This window comes from Plutella xylostella, chromosome 26 (assembly GCF_932276165.1).
Source record: "Plutella xylostella chromosome 26, ilPluXylo3.1, whole genome shotgun sequence".
Lineage (NCBI taxonomy): Eukaryota > Metazoa > Arthropoda > Insecta > Lepidoptera > Plutellidae > Plutella > Plutella xylostella.
In genome coordinates this window covers 3,132,321-3,155,849 of record NC_064006.1, presented here as the reverse complement: position 1 = coordinate 3,155,849, position 23,529 = coordinate 3,132,321, and the positions used below count along the sequence as shown (strand labels likewise).

At 38.1% G+C, this 23,529-nt stretch overlaps 4 protein-coding genes across 4 annotated transcripts; 1 reads left to right on the top strand and 3 right to left on the bottom strand.

Moving 5' to 3' along the window:
- Window positions 1-5,447: 5,447 nt before the first annotated feature.
- LOC105381021 (ubiquitin-like domain-containing CTD phosphatase 1) lies at window positions 5,448-9,055 on the bottom strand. Its single transcript, XM_011550661.3, has 5 exons — window positions 8,824-9,055; window positions 8,147-8,328; window positions 7,800-7,935; window positions 7,319-7,530; window positions 5,448-6,582 (listed from the first exon to the last, which is right to left on the bottom strand). The coding sequence occupies exons 1-5, from the start codon at window positions 8,993-8,995 to the stop codon at window positions 6,250-6,252; spliced, it is 1,035 nt and encodes a 344-aa protein (XP_011548963.1). The 5' UTR covers window positions 8,996-9,055; the 3' UTR covers window positions 5,448-6,249.
- A 474-nt stretch (window positions 9,056-9,529) lies between these two features.
- On the bottom strand, window positions 9,530-10,604 carry LOC105381022 (mitochondrial intermembrane space import and assembly protein 40-B). The gene has a single exon (XM_011550662.3). The coding sequence runs from the start codon at window positions 10,205-10,207 to the stop codon at window positions 9,776-9,778; it is 432 nt and encodes a 143-aa protein (XP_011548964.3). The 5' UTR covers window positions 10,208-10,604; the 3' UTR covers window positions 9,530-9,775.
- A 158-nt stretch (window positions 10,605-10,762) lies between these two features.
- On the bottom strand, window positions 10,763-17,221 carry LOC105381061 (cytochrome P450 4C1). Its single transcript, XM_048630476.1, has 11 exons — window positions 16,966-17,221; window positions 16,392-16,603; window positions 15,214-15,303; window positions 14,622-14,732; window positions 13,674-13,859; window positions 12,940-13,139; window positions 12,378-12,438; window positions 11,925-12,114; window positions 11,391-11,539; window positions 11,089-11,265; window positions 10,763-10,920 (listed from the first exon to the last, which is right to left on the bottom strand). Exons 1-11 carry the CDS (start codon window positions 16,992-16,994, stop codon window positions 10,763-10,765), a joined length of 1,563 nt encoding a protein of 520 aa, XP_048486433.1. The 5' UTR covers window positions 16,995-17,221.
- A 949-nt stretch (window positions 17,222-18,170) lies between these two features.
- Window positions 18,171-21,527, top strand: LOC105381023 (myrosinase 1). The gene is made up of 6 exons (XM_011550663.3): window positions 18,171-18,293; window positions 18,505-18,632; window positions 18,909-19,579; window positions 19,786-20,094; window positions 20,375-20,613; window positions 21,242-21,527. Exons 1-6 carry the CDS (start codon window positions 18,265-18,267, stop codon window positions 21,426-21,428), a joined length of 1,563 nt encoding a protein of 520 aa, XP_011548965.3. The 5' UTR covers window positions 18,171-18,264; the 3' UTR covers window positions 21,429-21,527.
- Window positions 21,528-23,529: the final 2,002 nt, after the last annotated feature.

Sequence of the window (23,529 nt, the reverse complement as noted above, 5' to 3'; positions counted from 1 at the left end):
GAAATTAATTGAGATCCCTGCCAATTAATAAAAGGTTGAATTAATCATTCAGGATTGAGATCACTGTATTCTTACTTGAAATATTAGATAGTCAAATTATTTATAATAGGTAGGATAGGTATTATTTTAAATGCTAATGGTATACCTTGGTGCATAAATTTTCTGTTAATAACTTTTGATGCTGATTGTAATTTAATTATACTGTTATTAATTAATTCTAGTCATTTTAATGTGTTTGTGATCAGTGTGAAATTAAATGTTTAAATGTGATTACTCTTTTATTTCTTCCTTATAGATTTTATAAAATCTACTAACATCAATCTTGATTTGTATCACAGAAATACTTAAGAATACAACGTATACATGATGATTTGAACATTATGCTACATTTTAAGTAGGTGATATGTTACATGCAACTGCAACTATTTTTATTACCACAAAACAATAATTAATAATTATCAATTTGCATACAAAATATATTATATACTTACCTAAATTGCTGGGGACATTTCAGTCAATCACAGTGGTACATTCCATACTTAAGTTGTGCATAACTTGACCCTCTCAAGTAAGAAATTGAGCAATTAAATACATATAAGAATAAGAAGTAACCTTACTTATCAGAATCACAACACTTCGTTAGACAATCAGCACAGCCATCGAAACAAACTTCTGTGCACCGTCCAATCCCCACGCCGATATAGCCAAAAGGCTTCAACATCTGACACAGGAAGTACCAACACACACACTCAGTCTTATCTAAAGTATCTGCATACAAACAACAACACTGCTCCGTATGACTTACGGTGTCTTCTTCTGTATCTCCTATCCGTTCATCATCTTCACTTTGTCCCTCCATTTCAGGATTCATAGGAAATGCAACAGGCTGAGAAGTAATCACTAACGATGGCATCGTAGTAGGAATGATAAGTTTCGCTTAAGATTGTAGATTATATTGATCACTTATTACTATTCCAGTTGAACATTCCCAATAAAGGAGAGCGGTCACTAAACGCAGTAAATTAAAAATATACAATAAATTGTTACAATGAAGTAAATAGTGTAAAACTATATAGACACGGACGGCTGAACAAAAGTACCTAATGTAAACAAAAAGCAGCTGATTTTGACAACTTCTTGATCTGCGTAGCAAGCAGTATTCTATACTCTATGGTGGAAACAGAGTAAATATTTCTCATAATAATGTTTTCATGGAAAAATTAACTTTCTGCAAACCTTTTCACGATCTATATCTATTATAGGTACAATGATCCTATCCATCTCTTGTAGCGATCTTACCCAATGATAGATTTCTGTTCTTTTGTACGTATAAAATAAACGATTTTTTTCACCATTATTGTTATTATGCTGAGAAAAACGCAGAACCTTGTATTTTTTTTACGCAGAGCAGATTTTTACCAAACGTCAAATATGACGTCATCGCTCCTTTTGTTTTGATTGTGTTTATATTTGTTTACAATATTTTTCATCCAATTTCTTCCCGACAATAATTATCAACGACCCAATTATAATCAAGAACCAAGCCATGGAACGATTGGTAAAATATAAAGAATCTAAACCACTCACGGACGAGGGCGAAGAACACGATAAAGATAGTGAGAAAAATAAACTGGTCGAACCGGAATTCTCTGATGTGATAGTGAATCAGCCACAAAGTATTAACCAGCCCCCTGAGACTGGCCGCATTCTTGACACTCTAGACGATCAAAACCCGGAGAAAGAGTTGAATGAGAAAGGAAAAAAGCGTGACAATGATGGTGGGGAAACTATTTGGTTGTGTGCTGAAGCTTGTTGTAGCTGTCTCAATGAATGCTTGTTAGGTCTATTCTTCTGTTGTAACGAGGGCTGCTGCGACTGCGATGGCTGTGGCGACTGCGATGGCTGTGGCGACTGCAGCGGGTGTGACTGCGGAGAATGCTCAGATTGCTCATGTGACTGTTTTTCTTAAAGTACTTGTTATGTTTAAATTAAGAATGCTTAACATTTCAGGGATATAGGGCTTGTACACAAAACTGCCTTGCGACGTTGCTTCGTAAAAATCTGCAACTGTTTTTCAAGGCAAATGCTTGATTACTGTGGCAGGATTTTGCAATGTGACATCGCAACACACTTTTGTGTACAGGCCCATAGGCATTTACTGCCCTTAGTATGTAAGAATAATCCACCAATATAACTATAGATCTGAATGCAGATAAGAACAAATACAAGCTCTACAGGTGTGAAAGAGAAATTTATTATTTCTGAAGATAGATATAAGCTTGCACAACTCAACATATTTACTGTGCTAGTCACACACAGTACAAGTGCCATACAAAACAATTGAATTGAACTGCTCATAGTAGGGTAAAACACCCAGTAACTGACCATGTGCCAGTAACTGACCACCTTCCTCTTCAACTCCAATAAATAAGAAATATAGCCAAGCAGGGCCATCTAGTGAACATCCAGTCTATTTTGTGGTTCATTGAGAGCATTACTGATACAAAAGATTTTGCCAGCCGCCAACAGATGGATAGTGAGCGATCGAAAAAGTTCAGTTGGCGCGCGAACCGGGTAAATTGCAGTTGTGACTAACGTATTTGTTAAGGTAAGTGAATTTTTTGATCGTAAAATTTACCATGAAAAAAATTGAAATCATTGAAAGAAAAAATTATACCATATAGATTTAATTATAAAGATTACGTTTTTGATAAGATTCAGCTTCTTATTTCCCGTTTGATTGTTTTTAATGGGGTGGACAGTTACTGGACGACAAAACAGCGATTTTCCAATAACTGACCACCTATGTCGGTTATTGGGATTTTTGGTTGAAGCTGAATTTAGGCAAAATAAGAACGTAATATTAAAGCTCATATGTGCCATTTTCTTGTGTCAAAATATGAGCATTCTATCTTCACTCCTTCCATTTACTGACATAGGTGGTCAGTTATTGGATAAATTGGTGGTCAGTTACTGGTATTATTATATATGAAATATTTTTACAGCTTTCAGCGAGATGAAGAAGCGCCAAGATAGCAAAAAAAGTATAGAAAAGGCTATTCCACTTGTCTGAGACAAACTAGGATCAACAAGACATTCCAAAATAATACAGGGTGACATGCAAGCACCTTTTAAAATATAGAGAATTCAAACACAAAGTCCAAGTTTGTTCCAGATTCGGTATTAGCTGATGAGGAAGATAAAAACGCTAGTGTTGCATACTATCAGCCTAGGATAATGTGGATTCTCCAGGATAAAGACAGATGTCACCATTTTTCCTTAAAGATAATCCTTGGAGCAGTCCCTTCAAGCATGCAAGACCAGGAGACAAATGGCTTTCACCATCTCACTCTATGAAAAGATACTCAAATGGTATCTTCAGAATAGCTGAAGGCGTACCTAACAAATTCCAACGCTTGTGAACCAGATGACCACCACCAGATTGGTTCCCCGAGCACAAAAACACTTGGCGAACAAGACCTCAATGACGCTATTAATGACCCAACCCGAATATACGTTACCGATGAAACGCGCCTCCACATTTTTCCAAAGACAGGCAAAGTCACTTCAGCATAATAGAAAAAAGAAAGCATCACTACAATGCTAGCACCCACAGCCGGTGCACCAACACGCCCTTCAATGGCATTATGAACGGCCAGCGGATTTCAAACAGAACGGTAAAATTGGCACACTAGAAATGGGGCATTCTTCTATAAGTTGTTACCACGACCAACACCCCAGCCATTTGGAACAGATACCACAACTATCCGGAATCCACTGGCAACGCTATACTATCATTGGCAGACACATTAGTCCAGCAGCGGAAAATGCAGAAAGTACAGCGATCTTCTGCTTCAGTGACGCCTCTTCAACGAGGCAAAGATTCCCTGTCCCCCTTGCAGAAATGACTACTCCTGTCTTTGGCCAAATACTTACCTACGAAAGCACGTTTCAACAGCATCCTAAATATTCCAGTTGAATCCTCAACAAAGTCATTGAAATCCCGTTCGTCAAGGCATCCATCTTTGTATCCTGAAAAACTAACCCCCAATATCTGATTCGGTCATAATTACAATGGCTAGCCTCAATGACTCTTTTAGCCGCACTGAAAGTCTTTGTGTGGGGTTTCAGCAATAATGAAAACCATCTGTATCTGGTCGTACATCCTTGAAAGGACCGGCGGGGAAAGGGCCTACTTTTCCGGCGAGGAATTTATGTTTTCCCAGGCCGACAATACAATCCGCCACGATTCCTCCTCCTCATCAGTTGATACCAAATATGGAAAAGACCGGCTTTAGCGCTTGGATTCGCTACTTTATATTTAAGAAAATGCTCGTTTCTGGCACCATGAATGCTTCATGGGCCTGTCCCACTGATCCTGGCTTTTCCGGACAAACAAAATCGCCCTTTCTGTGACTTATCTGAAGGTACTACATTGGGGCCACTTAATCTCCCTGAAAGCTGTAAATTTAAAATGCGTGTTCACTATGTGCATTCCTTTGTTTTTAGTATTTAACAAAAATGCATAAACTTGTGTTTTTAATAAATAAATGGTTGATTATTAGGATAAGATATCATTTAAATTATGCATTAATCTGATTAATTAATTTAATGCACTTTTCAGTTAAGAAACCTTGAGCAAAAGTGATGTGTCACACATTAAAAGAGACCAGAGGATCGGTACTATTACATGGAGTAATCAAATAAATAAATAATAATAAGATTTAATCATAATTCAATTTTTAAACCATTTTAAATTGGTGGTCAGTTACTGGCATCGAGTGTGGTCAGTAACTAGATTTTAGTGGTCAGTTACTGGGAAAATCACTACTTTTTGTTTGCAAAAATATATAAAAAAATGAGTAACTTCTACATGTTTGCTATTTACTCAGGAATGTAGCTCTGTTATTCTAGTTTCTTAAACAAAAATCGGATTTAATAAGCGATAAGAATTGAGCCCGCTACAGATAAATTACTGGAACAACTCCCTTAAGGTGGTCAGTTACTGGGTGTTTTGCCCTACTTAAAGTATTTTTACTGATTGCATGTTTGCACAAAATAAGCTTCCTAATCAGCACCAAAAAAACTGCAGCTCTCTATAGTAATACATATTTTATTAATGAGTAAACTCTCAATGCATGTATTTTGTATTATTAGATATAAGTCAATGTGATTTTATTGAATCAAAATGTTTGATACTGCTCTACATAAGTCTTCCAATTATTTTGTACACTAAATAAGTCACAACAGTAACTATGTCTCTGCTATGTGCTACTGTTATTGCAGGTATAAGTATTTCTATAAACTGTAGATTTGCAATTTATAAAAATGTAGGTACCTACTTCGTTTCTACATTAGAAAATGTGCCTTTTGTTAAATCAATAAAGAATATAATTATTTACTTTTGTACTCATGGTTTTTTTTCGATTAAATAAAACCCAATAAAATATGAAGTTGTATTTATATTCAGTAGGAAATATCTAGCTAAATACAATACTTTTATTATTATTGACATCAATTTTATTATGTACAATGGATACTTTACAGCAGCATTTTAAACAATCATGAACTACTTTGATATTTCGTAATGAATCTATATTTAAAAGGAATATGTACCTACTTAAAGTATTTTTTGTCATGAATACTATAAATTATTAAACTTAAGTATATTAAAAATGAAATTGATGACTAAAATTTTCTGAATCTACCAAAAAGCTGACAAACCCTAGACCAGCTCTAATGTTTGTTACCGCTACACTAAGAAGACTTTACGAAATAGGCACTTATATCCATTAATTAATCAAGAGAAAATACATCACATTTACAAAATAGATACCTGCACAAGAGTTTTAAGCAGTTAGACTGCGTTTTACCTACATTAACTAAAAGAAACAGTACATTCTTACACAACTTATTATATCAAAGATTCTGACTTGTATCAAAAAGTTTGGTTGAGTCTTTTCACCGATGCGACCGGCCGCTTAAACTAAATTAGACCCTTTTATATGTAATATTGAATTCGAGTAGAATTAAATACATGAAAATGCAACTTCATTATTATTTCTATGGAATTTATTTAGCTGATAGAGATGCTCAGCATGTCCTCCAAAAAAAGACTATAAGTACTTTGATGTTTTTAAAGTCTCACATGAATGATCTTTAACAATTATAAGTAGGTTAAATATAAATAAACTTGTAGGCGGTCGCATCATATGTAGAGGCCGCAAGTATTCAATAAACTACCATCAGTCATTCCTTAGGCGGCGTCGACGTAGCGTCCTCAGCCTTCCTCTTACTGCCAGCCGCCTGTTGCGTCCTATTCTTATCAGGCTTATATTTCTCCCACTTCTTGTGATTCAGAGTGTCAAAGTCATCACAGTACTGAGCTATATCACGCAGGTAAGTTGAGAGGTGCAACAACTCTCTGTCTTTATCTCTGTTCAAGTGAGCTTGTCTAAACGGTCGTATTTTAAGACCGCTTTTGGGGTTCATTATGAAGTTTCTTCTGATGTCGTCGAACATTATTGTGTTTTTGGAGCTGTACTGCGGGTATTTACCCCAGATCACGCCGAGCGGTTTTACCTGTAAGGAAAGAAATTGCATAATAATAATAATTATAATCTTTATATATTATATGCACACCGAAAAACATTAAGACAGATAAAACTTAGGTTAAGAAAATGTACAAATGGCGGTCTTATCTTTCAGACAACCTTTGGATGGACGAAGAGAAGACGTTTGTATAGCATTCTGGTGCATAATTATTCGCGTTGACATTCGGTTATTCCGATCTGCTACCCTATAAAATTCACCCTAGGGGCTATTCTGAGAAACGAATGTCCGAGAATTGACTCTAGCTAAAAAAATAATTTATTAGGGTCAATCTACCCTAGACCGGACATGCGTTTTCCAGACTGTCGAGAACGATTTCCGACCTTCCTCCTTTTGACTCCATTATAGTCGCTAAGGCGCCACTTGACGAAGTGCCGGAGTGTCTGGTAGCACCCTGTCGGGACCTCAGGATACACCAGCACCTTGGTGAAACGAACGTCATGTCACATAACATAAACACTCACGCCTTAAACTTATACTTACACATACAGGTGTTTAAAAAGGTTATGGTGATGAATTCTACTTCTAAGAGGTTGTCTTCTATTCTTCAACTATTGAAGTCATTAAAAAAAACTACTTGCGTATTTAAAATTCCCTTTGGGCGGTTTCGGTAACCAAAGTTCGAAAAACTGTTAAGTATAATGCCTCTACACAGTCATGTCCACACATACCTTGGCCATTTTGATTAAGCTAAATGATAACTCACATCAATAGTTCCATATTTGGTGCAGTGCACGGTGATCATGGCCAGGTAGTCCAGATAGAACATGATCTTGTACTGCTGATGTGAGGACACTCCGAGGAGACGCATCTTCTCCTCAATCCACTTCATGCCCGTCGCTGACCAGATCACGATGTCATAGTCCTCGTAGGCCGATGTCAGGAACTCGTGGAGGAATGGACGCATCAGTTCATAGCCTGGAATTGTGTAAAATATATTTATTGAATACTCTTTATTTGCATAAAATACTAAAAAATAAACAACAAAATAAAAACAGTAAAAATGGGGCCTTATTGCTTATAGCACTCTTTACCAGATAACCAATATTGTAAATATTATTCTTCTTAGAGTGTTGGTGACAAATACTAAAGCTAGAGCTAGCAGCTAGACTGACTACTGTTAACAAACATAGCATACTCTGAAAAAAAATATGTAGAAATTCTGTATTTAAAATTAGTTTACTTACCAGTTTCAGCAACAGAGCGATGGTCAAACAGTGTGTAGTCTATATCTAGGACTAGCAGTTTCTTCCCGGGGCGAGGCTCGTTCAGCACATTGATCTTATAATCCTTTACTCTTTTATTAATTTTTGCTAAATAAATCTGAAAGTTTAAAAAAACATTTGAAACAATAGTCAAACTCCATTACCATATCACCCATCTTGGTGTACTAATTCTTAGAATTTCTATGTATAGGTTTCATCATCATTTTTTCCTTCAACATAATATCCTTTTTTACATTACACAAAATACTATGTTGAAAGTGCAGCTAAAAATTTTTATATTGTTTAATTGACCAGCATTTGTGGCATACCTCTTGATTTTCTACATCCACTTCTTCTTCTTCAATGTCCAAGTCGTTGACCACCTCATCGCCGACGTCGGGCTTGCTCATCGCCCCTTCAATGGCCTCTTCCAGAGATCCCATCATCATGATCTTGAGGTTCGGCTTTAGATTCAGTTCTGCCAACGTGTAATTATCTGTGGCTACTTTTCCTGAAATCATTGATTGGAAAACTGATATGTAGAAGTATAGCAATATACTGAAGTATACTAATTCTCTCCTCCAATTCTCTAATTTCACCATAGTCGGTTAGATTGTAACCAGGCAGCAGACAAAACCCTTATTACATTCAAATAAGGGTAGATTTTGTTTGTATTGGATGTCTTTTCCCGTGGAATAGGATATAGAGCTAGATGCTATTGGATTTGACAGTTCAAATCCTAGCTGTGGCAAAACTTATTTGTACATCTCCAATATAACTACTGTGTATGGCTTTAGCACAACAGCTGCGCTGGTGCAGGCCATCGACCAGTAATTCAGCATAGTATGTAGGTATAAATGACTCAACAGTCATGCTTTATAAATTCGAGGGTACTAGGTACTTTACACTCCTTCACACAGGCCATAAAACCTTTATGTTTCCTTATTGTTTAATTAAATTACACAGCTTATAAGTAGAAATTTATGATATGTTGCAGAAAATTTACCTTGGAACTTGATGTTGAGTAATTTTTGTCTTTCCGGTCGGACGCCAGTGGCATTTTCGATGGCGATTTTGAGCATGGCCACCGAATCAGAAGGTTGGAATTCGGGTATTTCATACTCTTTTCCATTCCACTTCACACTTAATTTGAGTGTTGTATCATTAATATCACACATTTTTCAGGAAAAATATAGATTTTAGGCTTAGCGTCTTCGTCTGACACATAAACAAAACAATTTGACGTTTACGTTACGTTTCGGCTACTAGTGTTGGGATAATAGTTAGTAAATATTTTATCGGTTTTTATGTTAAGCACACGTTATACTCTCGACTGCTGCATTTTTATTTCAACATAAATTTTATAAAAGCCTTTTTATAGGCGCATATGGAAAAATGTTAGTATTTGCAGCATAAAAGCTCCTTTTATGACGACTATGCATCGCGTTGTTGTGTTGAAATGAAAGGCTTATAGGCGGAGAATCAAAGGTCAAACAAAATAGTCCTAGTCTAGCCCTATTAACATTGCTGTTGTGTAGGTCTAATAAGCTGAGTGCTTCTATGGCTGAAAGCTGAGCTGAAAAATAGTCAAATCAATGTCTTCCCTTAGAAAGGAATAATGTATAGATAGATTATTTACCAGATATATTTTCGTAAGTTAGGTACTAAATTAGGTAATGATAGCATGATAGGTATTTAAAAAAACCAAAGTGAAAGCACCAAATGAGGCATTTAATGTAATTTACAAACACAGCCTAATCTAATACAAACTTTAATACCAAGACATTCTAGATTGCATGAAATCTGAGGTTGTACATAAAGATAATCCTATAATTAATTATAGCTTTTAAATAAAATATACTTCTTACAGTTGTACTTCAACCTACTTAAACATTTTTATCTTAGTATTGTTGTTACACCATATTTCTTCACAGTGACTCTAGAAACATAATTCACAACTAATTGCTAGCCACTGCAACCTTTTCCGCTGGTTCTTCAGTCTTTGCATCCATCCCAGGACTATCTCCATCCGCTCCCACACCCACCATACTCGCAGGACTTTCCTCATCGTCATCTTTGCCATAAAGCTCCGGGTAGTTGCTCATACACTCTTGCATGACACTGAACTTCTCATAACACTCGCTCCCCTTAGGCTCAGCCTCACTGTAATGGAAGCATGTGAACGCTTCACGGAACTGTGGCCCGCAGGGACCGGTGGCCATACCACCGAGACACGGACATCCCCAATTTATTGACCCATCTGGGTGTATTAGCCCGGGAGCTGGCTCAGGTTCTGGTAATGTTATTTTGCTCGGGGTGGCAAGTTCTTCCGCTGACGCTATTAGGATGACATCCTTGCCATTCGGCCCTGAAGTGAGTCTTGTAGTCATGGTGATAAGAAGTTTTTATAAAGTTAAATAAATGCGAAAAGTGATGGTGCGGCTCGGAGGACTGTAGCAGTTTCTGACAAGGTGATGGCGGCTCGTACTCGACGGTACTGGTCAGCTGGCACTCGCAGTAAGACCTGGGATCCTTCTGCCCGCAGTAAGTCCACCTGAATAGCGGCGCCTGTAAGACCGAACACAGACTGCAGAGCTTCTTCGATTCGTCGCCTCACGTTCAACTCAGAACCTTCGGACTTAACTTCCAGGTAAAAGAACCGGGCCACCATTCGAACTAAATAAGCAGATTCACGCCGGAATGTTTTGTTACGTAAAATATGATTTGGTTTGGGTGCAATCGGGTTTTGAGGTTAGTTTGGTATGTCATCTGTCAGACCGACAGTGACAGTTGATGTCTTGACGAGAAAAATGTGGGGTTGTAGGCGCAAAAAATGTAGGGTGCGACTATGGTGCGACTACACTTAAACGAATTATTTTCTCATACACCAAGGTACAGCTATTTGTAGGTCCTATGTTGGTTAGTAGGTATTTTAGTTGGATTCTTTATTTGTCTCGTAGCTCCAAGGAGATGTGGTGTCCACACACAGGTTTGGTGAGCAGATCGAACTTTAGCTCCAAATTGGGGAGATTCGCCTCCACTCGGTAAAGACGCAGGATGTGGACTAATGTTGTCTTCATGCTCAGGTAGGCGTAGGATCTGCCTGAAATTGTACAATTATACTTAATTATACTTAAAGATACTAGTTACACTTATACTATACTACATATCCTTAACTATCGCTTCAATACTAGAGTATTGAAACTGGCAGTAAGTCACACCAAGTGAGAGTTTGCACAAGCAGCACATGTTCCTGTCAGAAAGCTCTTACCGATGCAAACCCGTGGCCACAGCCCGAAGGCGGCATAGGCCCCAAGGTCAGCCGGCACCCGGCGCTGCAGCCACCGCTGAGGGTCGAAGTGGTGAGCGTCGTCGCCCCAGCACGGGTGCCGGTGGATGCCCCAGATCAGGATGAATGCTGTGCTGCCGGCTGGTAGCGTGAAGTTGTCTGAGGGATGAAAGTGAAGGCTTTTGGTCTATGGTTTAATACGGCGTTTAATATCACGTCCATCTTGCCCACCATATTATGAGTTGAAGTACCACACAATGAAGTTATAGTTCCCAAACGCTTACCAAACTTAATGTCTTGATCAATACGTCGGTCCAACGCCCCAATGGTTGGATACATCCTCATGACTTCTTTAACCACGGCATCCAAGTACACCAACTTACTCAGCCCCTCTTTAGTAACTGCGCTGTTGGAACCAAACACTTCTTGCAACCTGAAAGAAGATTTCATGTGAGTTAAAGAATCAGGCATTCCTCAAAGTCTCCGTAAGCACATTATAATGTCTTCAATCCGTGCGTCTTGCCGGTGGTCAATATCAGACCGTATCCACTGCTGGACAGGCATGTTCCAAGAAGCGTCACACTCTATTCTGGGCACCTCACCTGGGCCTTCTGGTATTCAGCCCTACCGTCTACCCGAGGTAGCAAAGGCGTCCACACTACCTGTGACCTGTGAGTGGTCTCTACTCAAGAACTCTATCGGTCCTCCGACAAATTGAGATGCATGATGTTACATATTCTCTAAATAAAACTTTATCGAATAACAGTTTTAGAACCAATGCTGGTGCATGTTTTTTTATCAAGTAAAAAATAACTTACTCGCTATAGACTTTCTCCTGCACATCAGGTAGGGAGCCGAGTACTATGAGGGTGTATAGAACCTGGGTGGCCACTGTGTCGTAGCCGGCTATTAGCATACTGTCCACTTCCTCCTTCACCTGAGCTTCTGATAAATGACCCTTGGCGTGCCAGTCCAACAGCAGGTCTAGGAAGCTTAGTCGGTTTGGCTCTGTTTGGGAAATCACATTGTTTGTATTAGACATTTTTGACAAAAAGTAGTTTTATCATACCTGTTGCTTGACTACAGTTGAACATCTCAAGTCGGCACATAAGTGCAGCGCAGTAGATATGTGCCAAGTGTCTCACATACTTACTACCTACTAAAAACATATTTATGGGACCAACTTTTAAACCGTAATATAAAGATAACGTCACTTATAACATTCTACCCTGTTAACTATCTTGTGTTATAATAATTATGTATCTACTCACCTTGATCCGTGCCATGATTGGAAGGTAAATTCTGTAGCATTGCTTTTCTATGTCTTACCACCTGAAATTGTTTATTAAAATTTTAAAACGTGACGACGACGACCGAATGGCGTAGTGGTTAGTGACCTGACTACTGAGCCGATGGTCCCGGGTTCGATTCCCGGCTGGGGCAGATATTTGTTTAAACACAGATATTTGTTCTCGGGTCTTGGATGTGCCCGTAAAATGGCAATAGGCCCGCCCCCTATTACATTGGGACTAACATAATACTCTGGCGAAAAGTGGGTGCAGCAATGCACCTCTGCCTACCCCGCAAGGGAGTACATTAGTACAAGGCGTGAGTGTGAGTGTGTGTGTGTTTTTTTTTAAAACGTGACTGTACTTTTAGGTTCCTACCTTCTTACTTCTTCTAGCATAGTACCTGACTAGAGGTCCTGTTTTGTTTTTATAAGTAGGTAAGTATGTAGTAATGTAGTTATATCGACAAATAGGGATGATACATACCTAGGTATTTAGATAGAAAAAAAAAATTAAAAGGGTCATTCGAATAAAAATAAAGTACCTTCCAAGTAATTTCATGGGCGATTTTGATCAACCGACTCTCCTCTTTTTTCAACGATGAAAAGTGATACAGGATGTCGGAATGAAACCAAAACTTTTGCAGCCTAGTTATTAGTACATCGAGGAGGGTTTTAGCGGTTTGTGTGTATCGATCGTCCACCACTGTCTTCATCGTTTCAGCTGGCAACCCCATCACGGTTTCTGTAAAAATTTAGTTAAATTAAAATTTGTTTTAGCACTGTAGGTGCTAGTTATCATGCGATATTCTAAATTAACTACTCTATTCGTACAGGTACAGGTGGGATTTAGGGGATTTGCATTTAAAAAGGATCCATTCGATGCAGGACCTAGATAGGTACAGTATAAGGCAAGAAAACCTGGAGACGAAAAACGAACGAATGTTAGCCGTCGTACAATCGGCACGTTCAATACAAAGAGATAGAGTCATGGGTCGCGCAGCAGCACTTGAAACTTCGTTTTTCGTCATATTCAGGGTGTTGCAACAAAAAGGATATACTAAGCCGAAACCATCATGTGCAGCATGTTATATCGAAGCCCGAAACTGAACTCTGAATCGGGCTTACATATAACATGTTGCACATGCTGGTTTCGGCTTAGTATACCCTTTTTACAACACCCTGTAGAGTGACCCCCTAACCCCTCTCAAGCTCTCAAGTAACACTGTTGGGCTCTTGGCCACAGCCTCTACATAAAACTAAATGTTAAAAAACTTACGGCAAATATTTTCCAAAGTCATATCGGTGAGCACCGGCACGACATCAAAGCTGCCCGTACCACATTTAGTTGAAAGAGCCTCAACTAAATTTTCTGCGTTTCTGTTGAAAAGGTCCAAATACCCATCGATGACTTTCTGAGAAAATGCTGGGTTCAGCAGTTTTCTTTGCTGTTTCCATCGTGAAGCTGAAATATAATAATATGTTTATGGAGCACCGTTTACATTAAATTTGTTATTTACAGCCTGTTATTAACAGTAGGTAAAGTGATTCAGGAAAATCTGCCTTAGGCACTAGGGTAAAGTTAGTAAAGTGTGGAAAAATACGTTCCGTAGTGTTACTTAACAACATACGATAGAACTACTCACTGAATACAAAAAAATATATATTTTGACCCTATCCGACTTTTTTATTGGAGCTTTCGCTTTCACCTAGGAACGGCAATGTAATACAATCCTAACTTAATCCTAATCCTAACTAATATTATAAATGCGAAAGTAACTGTGTCTGTCTGTCTGTCTGTCTGTCTGTCTGTCTGTCTGTCTGTTACTCTTTCACGTCAAAACTACTGAACGGATTTGAATGAAATTTGGTATACATATGGTATAGACCGTGGGAAAGAACATAGGCTACTTTTTATCCCGGAATTCCCACGGGAAAACTTTTTAAGGCGAAGCGAAGCTCGCGGGTACAGCTAGTAATATTATAAATGCGAAAGTAACTGTGTCTGTCTGACTGTCTGTCTGTTACTCTTTCACGCCAAAACTACTGAACGGATTTGAATGTAATTTGGTATAGATATGGTCTAGACCCTGATAAAGAACATAGGCTACTTTTTATCCCGGAATTCCCACAGGAAAACTTTTTAAGGCGAAGCGAAGCTCGCGAGGACAGCTAGGGTTTTTTTTTTAAATTATTAAATTAAATGGAGATAATAAATATGTGTTACCTGTCGTGTTAAAGAGTCCTCTTCCGACCCAATTTAAGGAGAAATCATACATGTAGCTCTTTGATAAGGATGTGTTCATGATCGCATGAGCTACTTGAGGGTTCGTCACAACTGAAAATATGCAATAATATACATGCTTTTATTATTATTAAATTGACGAAAGTAAATATATAAAAAAAAACAATAAGAAAATATATAAAAAAACACTTTACACACGCCATGCATGGATCCATCATCATCAGCCTATAGCAGTCCACTGCTGGACGTAGGCCTCTCCCAAAGCACGCCACTGGATGCGATCTTTAGCTTTCCGCATCCAATCATATCCAGCCATCCTTCGCAAGTTGTCACCCCATCTAGCCGGTGGGCGTCCCACACTACGTTTGCCTATTCGCGATCTTTCATGGATCCATATCCCTTATTTACCCCGGGCGGGATTCGAACCCGCATGCCGGCAGCAGCAGGTTCACTACCACCTCAGCTACAGTGTCGACATAGGGTTGCGAAGTTTGCCACTGAACATAATTTATATCTATTTAAATCTATTATTAAACTGTGAACCTACATTTCTAGGATTAAAAGAAAAACTTACTAAAGAATTGTTGGGTGCCGATCAAGAATCTTAATATACCGCCGGCACGGTTGCTCTTGTAACTGTACACCCTTATTAGTTCGAATGTATCTGTAAATCAATCGGAAAATTCTTAACTACAAGTAGGTAGCGTTGCACAATGAGTGAGGGGTTAGGTATCTTGGCCCCGTACTACAGTGTACATTTGTATTCCTGTAAAAAGCTATTTAACTATATGCTCCTGAGGGTGATTGAAGTGGGGCCCCTTAGGATATTAGTGAGAGAGCTCACAGAGCTTAAGATACGTAGGTTACATATTATACACTTCATGATTTTGCCTCTGTGGTCTAGTGGTGTAAGCTCTCTTTCACACAGAGGCCCCTGGTTTGATGCCTGGGTGGGACCAGCAATTTGTGATGGTTGCACGTTTGCCTTCAGCCTGTGAGTAGGTATGTCCTAAGAAAGCTGCATTGCGATTCTATAAAGCTAATTGTCAAAACTCGATTCTGAATCCGGAGTGAGTTTTCCTTAGAGTATATATTGAGTTTTCAAATTGGCATAAGTACCATATAAGTACTGTAATTTCCGTAGGCACATCGAATTTCGAGATTCTGACAAATACTGTATGAGATGACATATAATGTGATAACTGTTCGAACGTGAAGTGAAAGGTGAAGGGAGAATGAAGATCGAAGTGAGATGTCTGATTTTACAGAATCGCAAGGCTGATTACGTAATTTCCGAAAAGTTAAAAGCCAAAATGATCCAAGCCGTAAAACGCACAGCGTGTAATGAATCAGTGGTCTGCAGAATAATAGGCGCCTTCTCCAGGTCTGGTGGGTTATTGCCACTATACATGAAAGTGGCTCCTATAGTGGAGAAGATGAAAAGCCATCGTCTTTCTTGTTTTGGGCATGTCATGAGAAGAGAAGATGATTATGTTACAAAGAAAATGTTGGAAATGAGACCCGAAGGAAGGCGCAAGAGAGGAAGACCAAGAAAGACGTGGCTTGATTGCGTGAAAGAAAATATGAGAGAGTGTGGAGTGAATGAGGATATGACAGAGGATAGGGTAAAATGGCGTGACATGACCAACAAAGCCGACCCTAAATAAGGATAAGGCAAGGAAGAAGAAGAAGACCCGAATTAGCAGGCGGGTTGGAAATATCACACGAGTAGATTTGAGCTTGTCAACTTACCCTGGCTATCTCCCAGTAACATGTACGCATTCCCAATGAGTGGAAAGGCGTTGGGTACGGCGGGAATACACTCTATCATTCTGTCGTGTTTAGCTCTTTGTCGTATCTTGTAGACTAGCAAACATGCGGTCAGCACCAGCAGAAGAGTTATTGTCAGCATCTTGTAGGCTACTTTTGTCTTTGTTGTTTTAGTAACTTTGTCAGATCTGATGCTGAATAATAAAAAAGGAAGGAACGTATCTAAGTAATAGTGAAAAAGGAATAACTAATATAACGATCAAATTCTAATGCAGTATGTCCGATTATTACCGCCAGTCAACAAATTGTATCACTTATTTTACATTTTAGGTACATACGAATTATTAATAATGCCACTTAAAGTGACCTCCCTTTTAGGTACTTAATGAAAAAATATATTTTAAAAAATCCGGTATTAACACTCACTGCAATAAAAAGACGCTTTATTAGTGAGACTTATTGAAAAAATACTATTAAAATGTATGTATAATTTATAGTTTCATAACTATAATAAGTACAATTAATAATTAGGTAAAGTTTATTAATTATGTGATACCTTGTGATAAACATTGCGATTTGTGACATTTTGATAGTCCTCGCTAACCAACATCGTTAGTACCTGTAAAATGTTTAAAGCGCCGTAAATATTTTTTACTATTTCTTCGTGTTTTTATGTGTTAAATTATTAATATTAGAGAAAACGCAGCCTATTGTGCTAATCCAAAGCTAGAATAACTTAGAATATACATAGGTAATATAAAAGTATGTATCACAAATAATTCGTCTTTAAAAGTCGTCCGAATCTATGACTCAATAATGCATAATCTTTTAGCTGGTATCTACAATATTGACGGGTTTATCAATGTGATGACCTGATACAATTCGGAGAACAAGATATAAAATAAAGATTTAAACTATATCATTGTTTGTTTTTCTATTTTGTTGTTGATACTTTACAAAAACTTTAATGTTATACGCCATTTTTAGAGAAACTTGATGAGGAAACAGTCTATAGACAATAATTATATATTCTCGGTTCAGAAATATCATTACTCCTACATTTATGTATATCTGAAGAAAGTACTTTTTATAAATAGTTAGATAGGCATGTAAAAAATTACGTGGGAAAGATTCGATGCCCGATGATTCTACACAATTGTACTTTACAAAACAAAGTGCTCCGATATCTAAATATTTGTAAGAAACAGGGGCGATTCTGAACTTTTTATTTATTTCTGCATTTTACTGGGCATATAAAGTTATAAGAAGACACCTATTACTAAAGCGATTATGTATAAAGTATTGTTAGTATTGATTGATTGGATGCGGAAAGCTAAAGATCGCATCCAGTGGCGTGCTTTGGGAGAGAGGCCTACGTCCAGCAGTGGACTGCTATAGGCTAATGATGATTGTTAGTATTATAGCCTACCAAAAACTGAAATGTAGAAAAGGAAAACCAAGCTCAAAACAAAAATTATGCTTAGCTGTAAAAAATAGGAAAAAGTATTAATATCTCTATTGTTCACTTTATTGGATACCAACCTACTTTAAGTTCTAAAATTTTTAAATATCTGAAATTGTTTTAGGTATCCAATAACACTTGTTAATCTTGTTAGTTATAGCATGGTAATTTTAGTTAAGTTTATAAATAGAAAATTTAAATAAATCATGCAATATGCATAAAAAATGGGCTATGTAATTTGATCGTATGTGACGGATTTGTCCTTATGTGACTAATTTGTCCGGAAGTGGCTAAGAATAGAATAGAATAGAATAGCCCTCTCTTAAATATTATCGCATGCTACGCTCAGTGTCACTTTGATTACAGAGAGTGTAACGTGAACAATTGAACATCATGACAGTCAATCTTTTTGTTATTTTATGGTAGGTTTGTTAGTTATTTATGTTATGATTAATATAAAAAAGAAGTTAATTAATAGTGCCATGAATTGGCCAATAAACAGTGATTCCTGGAGTGATCGTCACTAAATTAGGGCAAATACTTAATTATCGGGTTTGAATTTATACCTGCACTCAACAAAATTGAATTTGTAAGGACGTTGAATGTTGTGTAACACTTTGTCGACATTTACAGTTCACTAGTGTTATGGGTGGACAATGGCGTCCATAGTTTACAAAAACCTGTTCGGAAGTTTCCTGAAGGCTTCAATTTCGGAGCAGCCACAGCCGCTTACCAGGTCGAGGGGGCGTGGAATGAAGATGGTTTGTACTTTTTTTTAAATATATGGGTTATTAGATAACTACTTATTTCTCCTAATTATTAAATTTGTTCTATTTTGGCCTCGAAAGTAATTTATTTAGAGTCCGACTACGCTAACTTTGCAACGGTAAAGGATTAGTATTTTTCTGGCAATGGCATCTTTAATTTATCACTTTTTGACAATACATTCTTAACATTGTAGACAAAATAGTGTAGTAATACTTGTAATACGTACTCGTGTTACCTACAACACATTGTATGATTATAATAACTTTCAGGCAAAGGCCCATCAATATGGGACGACTTGACCCACACTCACCCGTCACCCATCTCAGATGGCAGCACAGGAGATGTGGCAGCTGACACCTACCATCTCTGGAAGTCAGACGTGGAACTCATGAAACAACTCGGTCTGGACTTCTACCGGTTCTCCATATCCTGGTCACGAATCTTACCTACTGGTTTTGCAGACCAGATTAATCAGAAAGGTATAGACTACTATGATAACCTGATAACGGAGTTGTTAAAGAATAAGATTGAGCCGATGGTCACGTTGTATCATTGGGACCTTCCGTCTAGCTTGCAGAAGTTGGGTGGCTTCGCGAACCCACTTATTGTCGAATGGTTTGAGCAGTACGCAAGGGTTGTGTTTGATAAGTTTGGAGACAAAGTGAAGTACTGGATCACGATCAATGAGCCCAAACAGATTTGCTATGAAGGTTACGGCTCCACCGCTAAGGCCCCTCAACTCAACATGACTGGAATAGCCGAGTACATTTGCGCGAAAAACGTGCTTCTATCCCACGCTAAAGTGTACCATTTGTATGACGAGAACTACAGGTATAAGCAGAATGGGCAGATCGGTATTTCTGTCAGCTGCACGTGGTATGAGCCGGCTTCTGATACCATTGAGGACCACCAGGCGGCTGAAGATGCCAGGCAGTTTGATGTGAGTAGGTAACTGGTTTATAATGAATATCGTGTAATATTATTAGGGGTTTTCGATTGTTCTTTTGGACTGAAAGACGCCAAAACACCAGATCTGATTAAGGAAAGTCAATGCGCTATAAGATTTTTCGAGATCTTCCAAAGCCATCCATTCAGACACACTAATCTCCCAGTACACAAGTTATAATAACTTTAATTTGTTTCCAGTGGGGTCAATACATCCATCCCATATTCTCCAAGACGGGCGACTTCCCTCTATCCCTGAAGAACAACGTCAGGTTACGCAGTAAAGAGCAGGGCTTCCTCCGATCCCGTCTACCGGTCCTGTCCTCTGAAGAGATAGTCTACATAAGAGGAACCTCGGATTTCCTCGGCATCAACTCGTATACGACTAAACTGACGTACAGAGACGCGTCGTTGGAGGGAATGTACCCAGTGCCGTCGTATATGGATGATATGAGCGCTGTGATGGTCAAGGATGCATCGTGGCCTCAAGCCCAGTCTAGTTGGCTTCAGGTATTGTCAAAGTATTATTAGTATATTGTTTTTTCAACTTTAATTAATATCTTCTAGTTTTTAAACCCTAAAAGAGACATTGATAATACCTACCGCGAATTTATTTGTCTAACTTCCCGTTGCAGAATGACTTCACAAATAATGTTATCAGCTGCATCTGCATCACTATCAATCTGCATCTGCCAAAGTTAGCAATTCTCACATATAAATATTTAAATTTACCTTTCTACCACTGTCTGTAAAGGGTAAGCCGCAATTAAAAAACCCTTTTTCCCCACAGTCAGTACCATGGGGCTTCTACAAGATCCTGACTCAAGTACGATACCTGTACGATAATCCAGCTGTCTGGATCACCGAGAACGGCTGGTCGACATCCGGTGGCCTGATCGACAACGACCGGGTCAAGTATTACCGGACGTATCTGGGTGCCCTGCTGGATGCCGTGGAAGAAGGTTCCAACATTAAAGGCTACACGGCTTGGAGTCTCTTCGATAACTTCGAATGGATGAGCGGTTATGCGTAAGTTATACAAATTTACTTAAAAATGTTGACTCTTTCAAAATTTCAGCTCAGACTCAATCTACAGGTCGTTTGATCAAAATAAAACTTAACTATATATTTAGTTTCTGAGTAGGCTTATTCGAACTAATCGTATAAAGAATGAATTGGAAAAGAGTGCGGCAGAGTGGAGAACTAAGGTATATTCAGATCATCATCACATCAACTAATACATAATACTTACTCATTGATATAATGATTGATATTAGAACTGTAAAAATACTCAAGTATGTAACACATTATTATACCTACGTGTTATAATATGTCATGCATCTATATCCATACACGTGCCTAACTGGCATCATAATGCTAATTTTGTTATAAGATAAAGAAATAATCAAGGAATAATACACTCACAAGCAAATATAAAGTTCCAATGACATATAGAATGGCAATTGGCAGGTGGAACTTTTTCATTTGCTCGTGAGTGTATATTCATATCGGTAGTCTTAATCATAATCAGCCCGTAATCATTCACTGCTGGTCACAGACCTCTCCCAAGGAGCGCCACAAGCCACACCACTTTTTCCGTGACCTTCAACCAGCCACTGAGAAAGCAGCATAAAACCAAATGACAATACTGTTGCAGAGACAAATTCGGCATATTCGAAGTGGACTTCAAAGACCCGAAACGCAAACGAACACCGCGGAAGTCAGCTCACGTCTACAAGGAAATCATCAGGAGCCGAAGCCTTGACATGAACTATGAGGTGGACGATAAAACTGTTCTGGCACCGACACAGGTGGTGGAAAAAGACTATGTGGAAGGTTACTGATCGGGGAATAGTGTTTGAAGAATTTAATGTAATTTAATATATATTTATAGGTATTATGTATTTATTTAGAAATGAGCAATAAATTAATTAAGTACCTAACCTAATTTGTATTTATTTAACTCGGCGTTAAAAAACTCGCTGCTGCATAGGTGTTGACAGAATGTAGGTATCTGCTGAATATTGATATAAGTAAGTCAACTTCATCATTAATTTGGCTGACAATGTACCTACCTACTGTTACACATAAGTACATGTACTATTTCTTAGCAGAGCTTATTTAGTATCGATGTAGAACATAATATTCATTTCATTAATCTTCTCTAATCCTCATTTGTAATTCTCATTTAGCTAGTTCAGATTACAAGTATTTTACGCTCTTAAGTAGCTCCCAAAATTCTTCATAGTTAATGGGATGCCTACTAATACTTACTTAACAAATGAATTAGTTATTCAACAATGAATGTAAGCCTCTTGTATGGATTTGGTGGCTTCGTTTGTTTTCCAGGCACTTACCTATAAGTAAATAATATACTTAAACTATTCTCTGGACTGCTGGACATGGGCTCTCCCAAGGAGCGCATCAACCCTGCCTAGTCCTTCCTTATTCAGCCACTACTACCATAGCCATTACCTTTCGCCCGGCGTGCTGTAGGACGTCCCACGCTATGGAAGCCCAAAATTCAAGGGGTGACTCAGGCGTAAATATATGAGTTAGATACGAGGTAGGTATACTATACCTCTAAGAATAACACCCCGTAGGTAGATATAATATTGAAATAAATTATACTCGTATTAGCTGTTTCGTGGATTACGAGATTTATACAGGGTTTTGCGTGTTCGGTTCATATTATTAATCCATTTGACGTAGAGTTTTGGCACGTAACTACAATATACAGTACAGGGTGTTGCAAAAAGGGTATACGTAAAGCTACGTGTCTTTTTTCCACCGTTGTTGGATTTTCGTTCCACAGTTTGTACGTGGTTTACTGTCGCATTTTATTTTTGAAACTAGCTTTTACCATGAGTTTGAAAGCGTTGAGAAAGTTTTAACCGTAGGGATTCCAGGATAAAAGCCTATCAGAAATAACGTGGCTTTGAACTTTTTTAATATTTTTCAAAATCAATTCAGTAGATCCAGCTGAGATTAACTCTTGCAGCGTCACCAACTTTTTTCTTGTAGATAATGAAATTAATGATAATAAAAAACATTATTACACCATTCACCTAAACCATTTAAAGAAAATAAACTTAAAAATTTTTAGTTTTTCCTAACTTGAGCTACTTTTTCCAACTTTAGTAAACATTAGCGTATTTATAAAGTCAGGCTAGATAGATAAATAGAATAATATAGGTTAAGTTAAGACACCATGCAGGTAATGACAACACAAAAACAAACCGCACCCAAAAGGTCATCATCAGTTGCATCATCACTGATGCAAAATACTACATCACCATCACTTGACCCCAAATAGACACACAGTGGTAAAACGAATAAAACCCATAACTTTCACTCAAGTAGTACTCCTTGAGACCGTATTACGCGGAGGGTCCTTACACCCTTCCAACTAGTCCGTGTTATTGCAGGAAATCAATTTTTCAGTAAACGTAGTACAGGGGTTCACTCTACAGGGTGTTGCAAAAAGGGTATACTAAGCCAAAAGGGGGTGACTCAGGGGGTCATTCTGAACAACTTTTGTTCTACAAGTTTTAAAAATTCGCAAAAAAAATATTCGTTGTCCATAGTAAAAAAGTCACGTGACCGACAAAGTTTCTATGGAAAAGGAAATATTTTATTTCATGAATTTCCAAAACTCGTAGAACAATAGTTGTTCAGAATGACCGCCTGAGTCACCCCCTTTCGGCGTAGTATACCCTTTTTGCAACATCCTGTAAGTATATGATGAAAAACTAAGTTTCGGGGCGCTGCTGAGCGAGCCACTACTATACAGGGTGTTGCAAAATTGGTATACTAAGCCGAAACCTACATGTGCAGCATGGTATATCTAAGCCCGAAACTGAAAACAGAATTTGGAAATTCGCGAAAAAAAAAAAAACCATAGTAAAAAGTCACGTGACCAACAAAGTTTCTATGGAAAATGAA

What these genes read in the sequence shown, in the direction of transcription:
- LOC105381021 (XM_011550661.3), bottom strand. Translation starts at nt 8,995, where the DNA reads ATGTGTGATATTAATGATACAACACTCAAATTAAGTGTGAAGTGGAAT. An exon ending in ACTCAACATCAAGTTCCAAG is followed by an intron (nt 8,329 to 8,823) that starts GTAAATTTTCTG and finishes CAATGATTTCAG; the next exon opens with GAAAAGTAGCCACAGATAAT. An exon ending in CCAAATATGGAACTATTGAT is followed by an intron (nt 6,583 to 7,318) that starts GTGAGTTATCAT and finishes CTTTCCTTACAG; the next exon opens with GTAAAACCGCTCGGCGTGAT.
- LOC105381022 (XM_011550662.3), bottom strand. Translation starts at nt 10,207, where the DNA reads ATGACTACAAGACTCACTTCAGGGCCGAATGGCAAGGATGTCATCCTA.
- LOC105381061 (XM_048630476.1), bottom strand. Translation starts at nt 16,994, where the DNA reads ATGTCACAAATCGCAATGTTTATCACAAG. An exon ending in GACTTTGGAAAATATTTGCC is followed by an intron (nt 13,140 to 13,673) that starts GTAAGTTTTTTA and finishes AAATTTTTACAG; the next exon opens with AAACCGTGATGGGGTTGCCA. An exon ending in GTGGCCACGGGTTTGCATCG is followed by an intron (nt 10,921 to 11,088) that starts GTAAGAGCTTTC and finishes GTACAATTTCAG; the next exon opens with GCAGATCCTACGCCTACCTG.
- LOC105381023 (XM_011550663.3), top strand. Translation starts at nt 18,265, where the DNA reads ATGACAGTCAATCTTTTTGTTATTTTATG. An exon ending in AATCTTTTTGTTATTTTATG is followed by an intron (nt 18,294 to 18,504) that starts GTAGGTTTGTTA and finishes CGACATTTACAG; the next exon opens with TTCACTAGTGTTATGGGTGG. An exon ending in CCCAGTCTAGTTGGCTTCAG is followed by an intron (nt 20,095 to 20,374) that starts GTATTGTCAAAG and finishes TTTTCCCCACAG; the next exon opens with TCAGTACCATGGGGCTTCTA.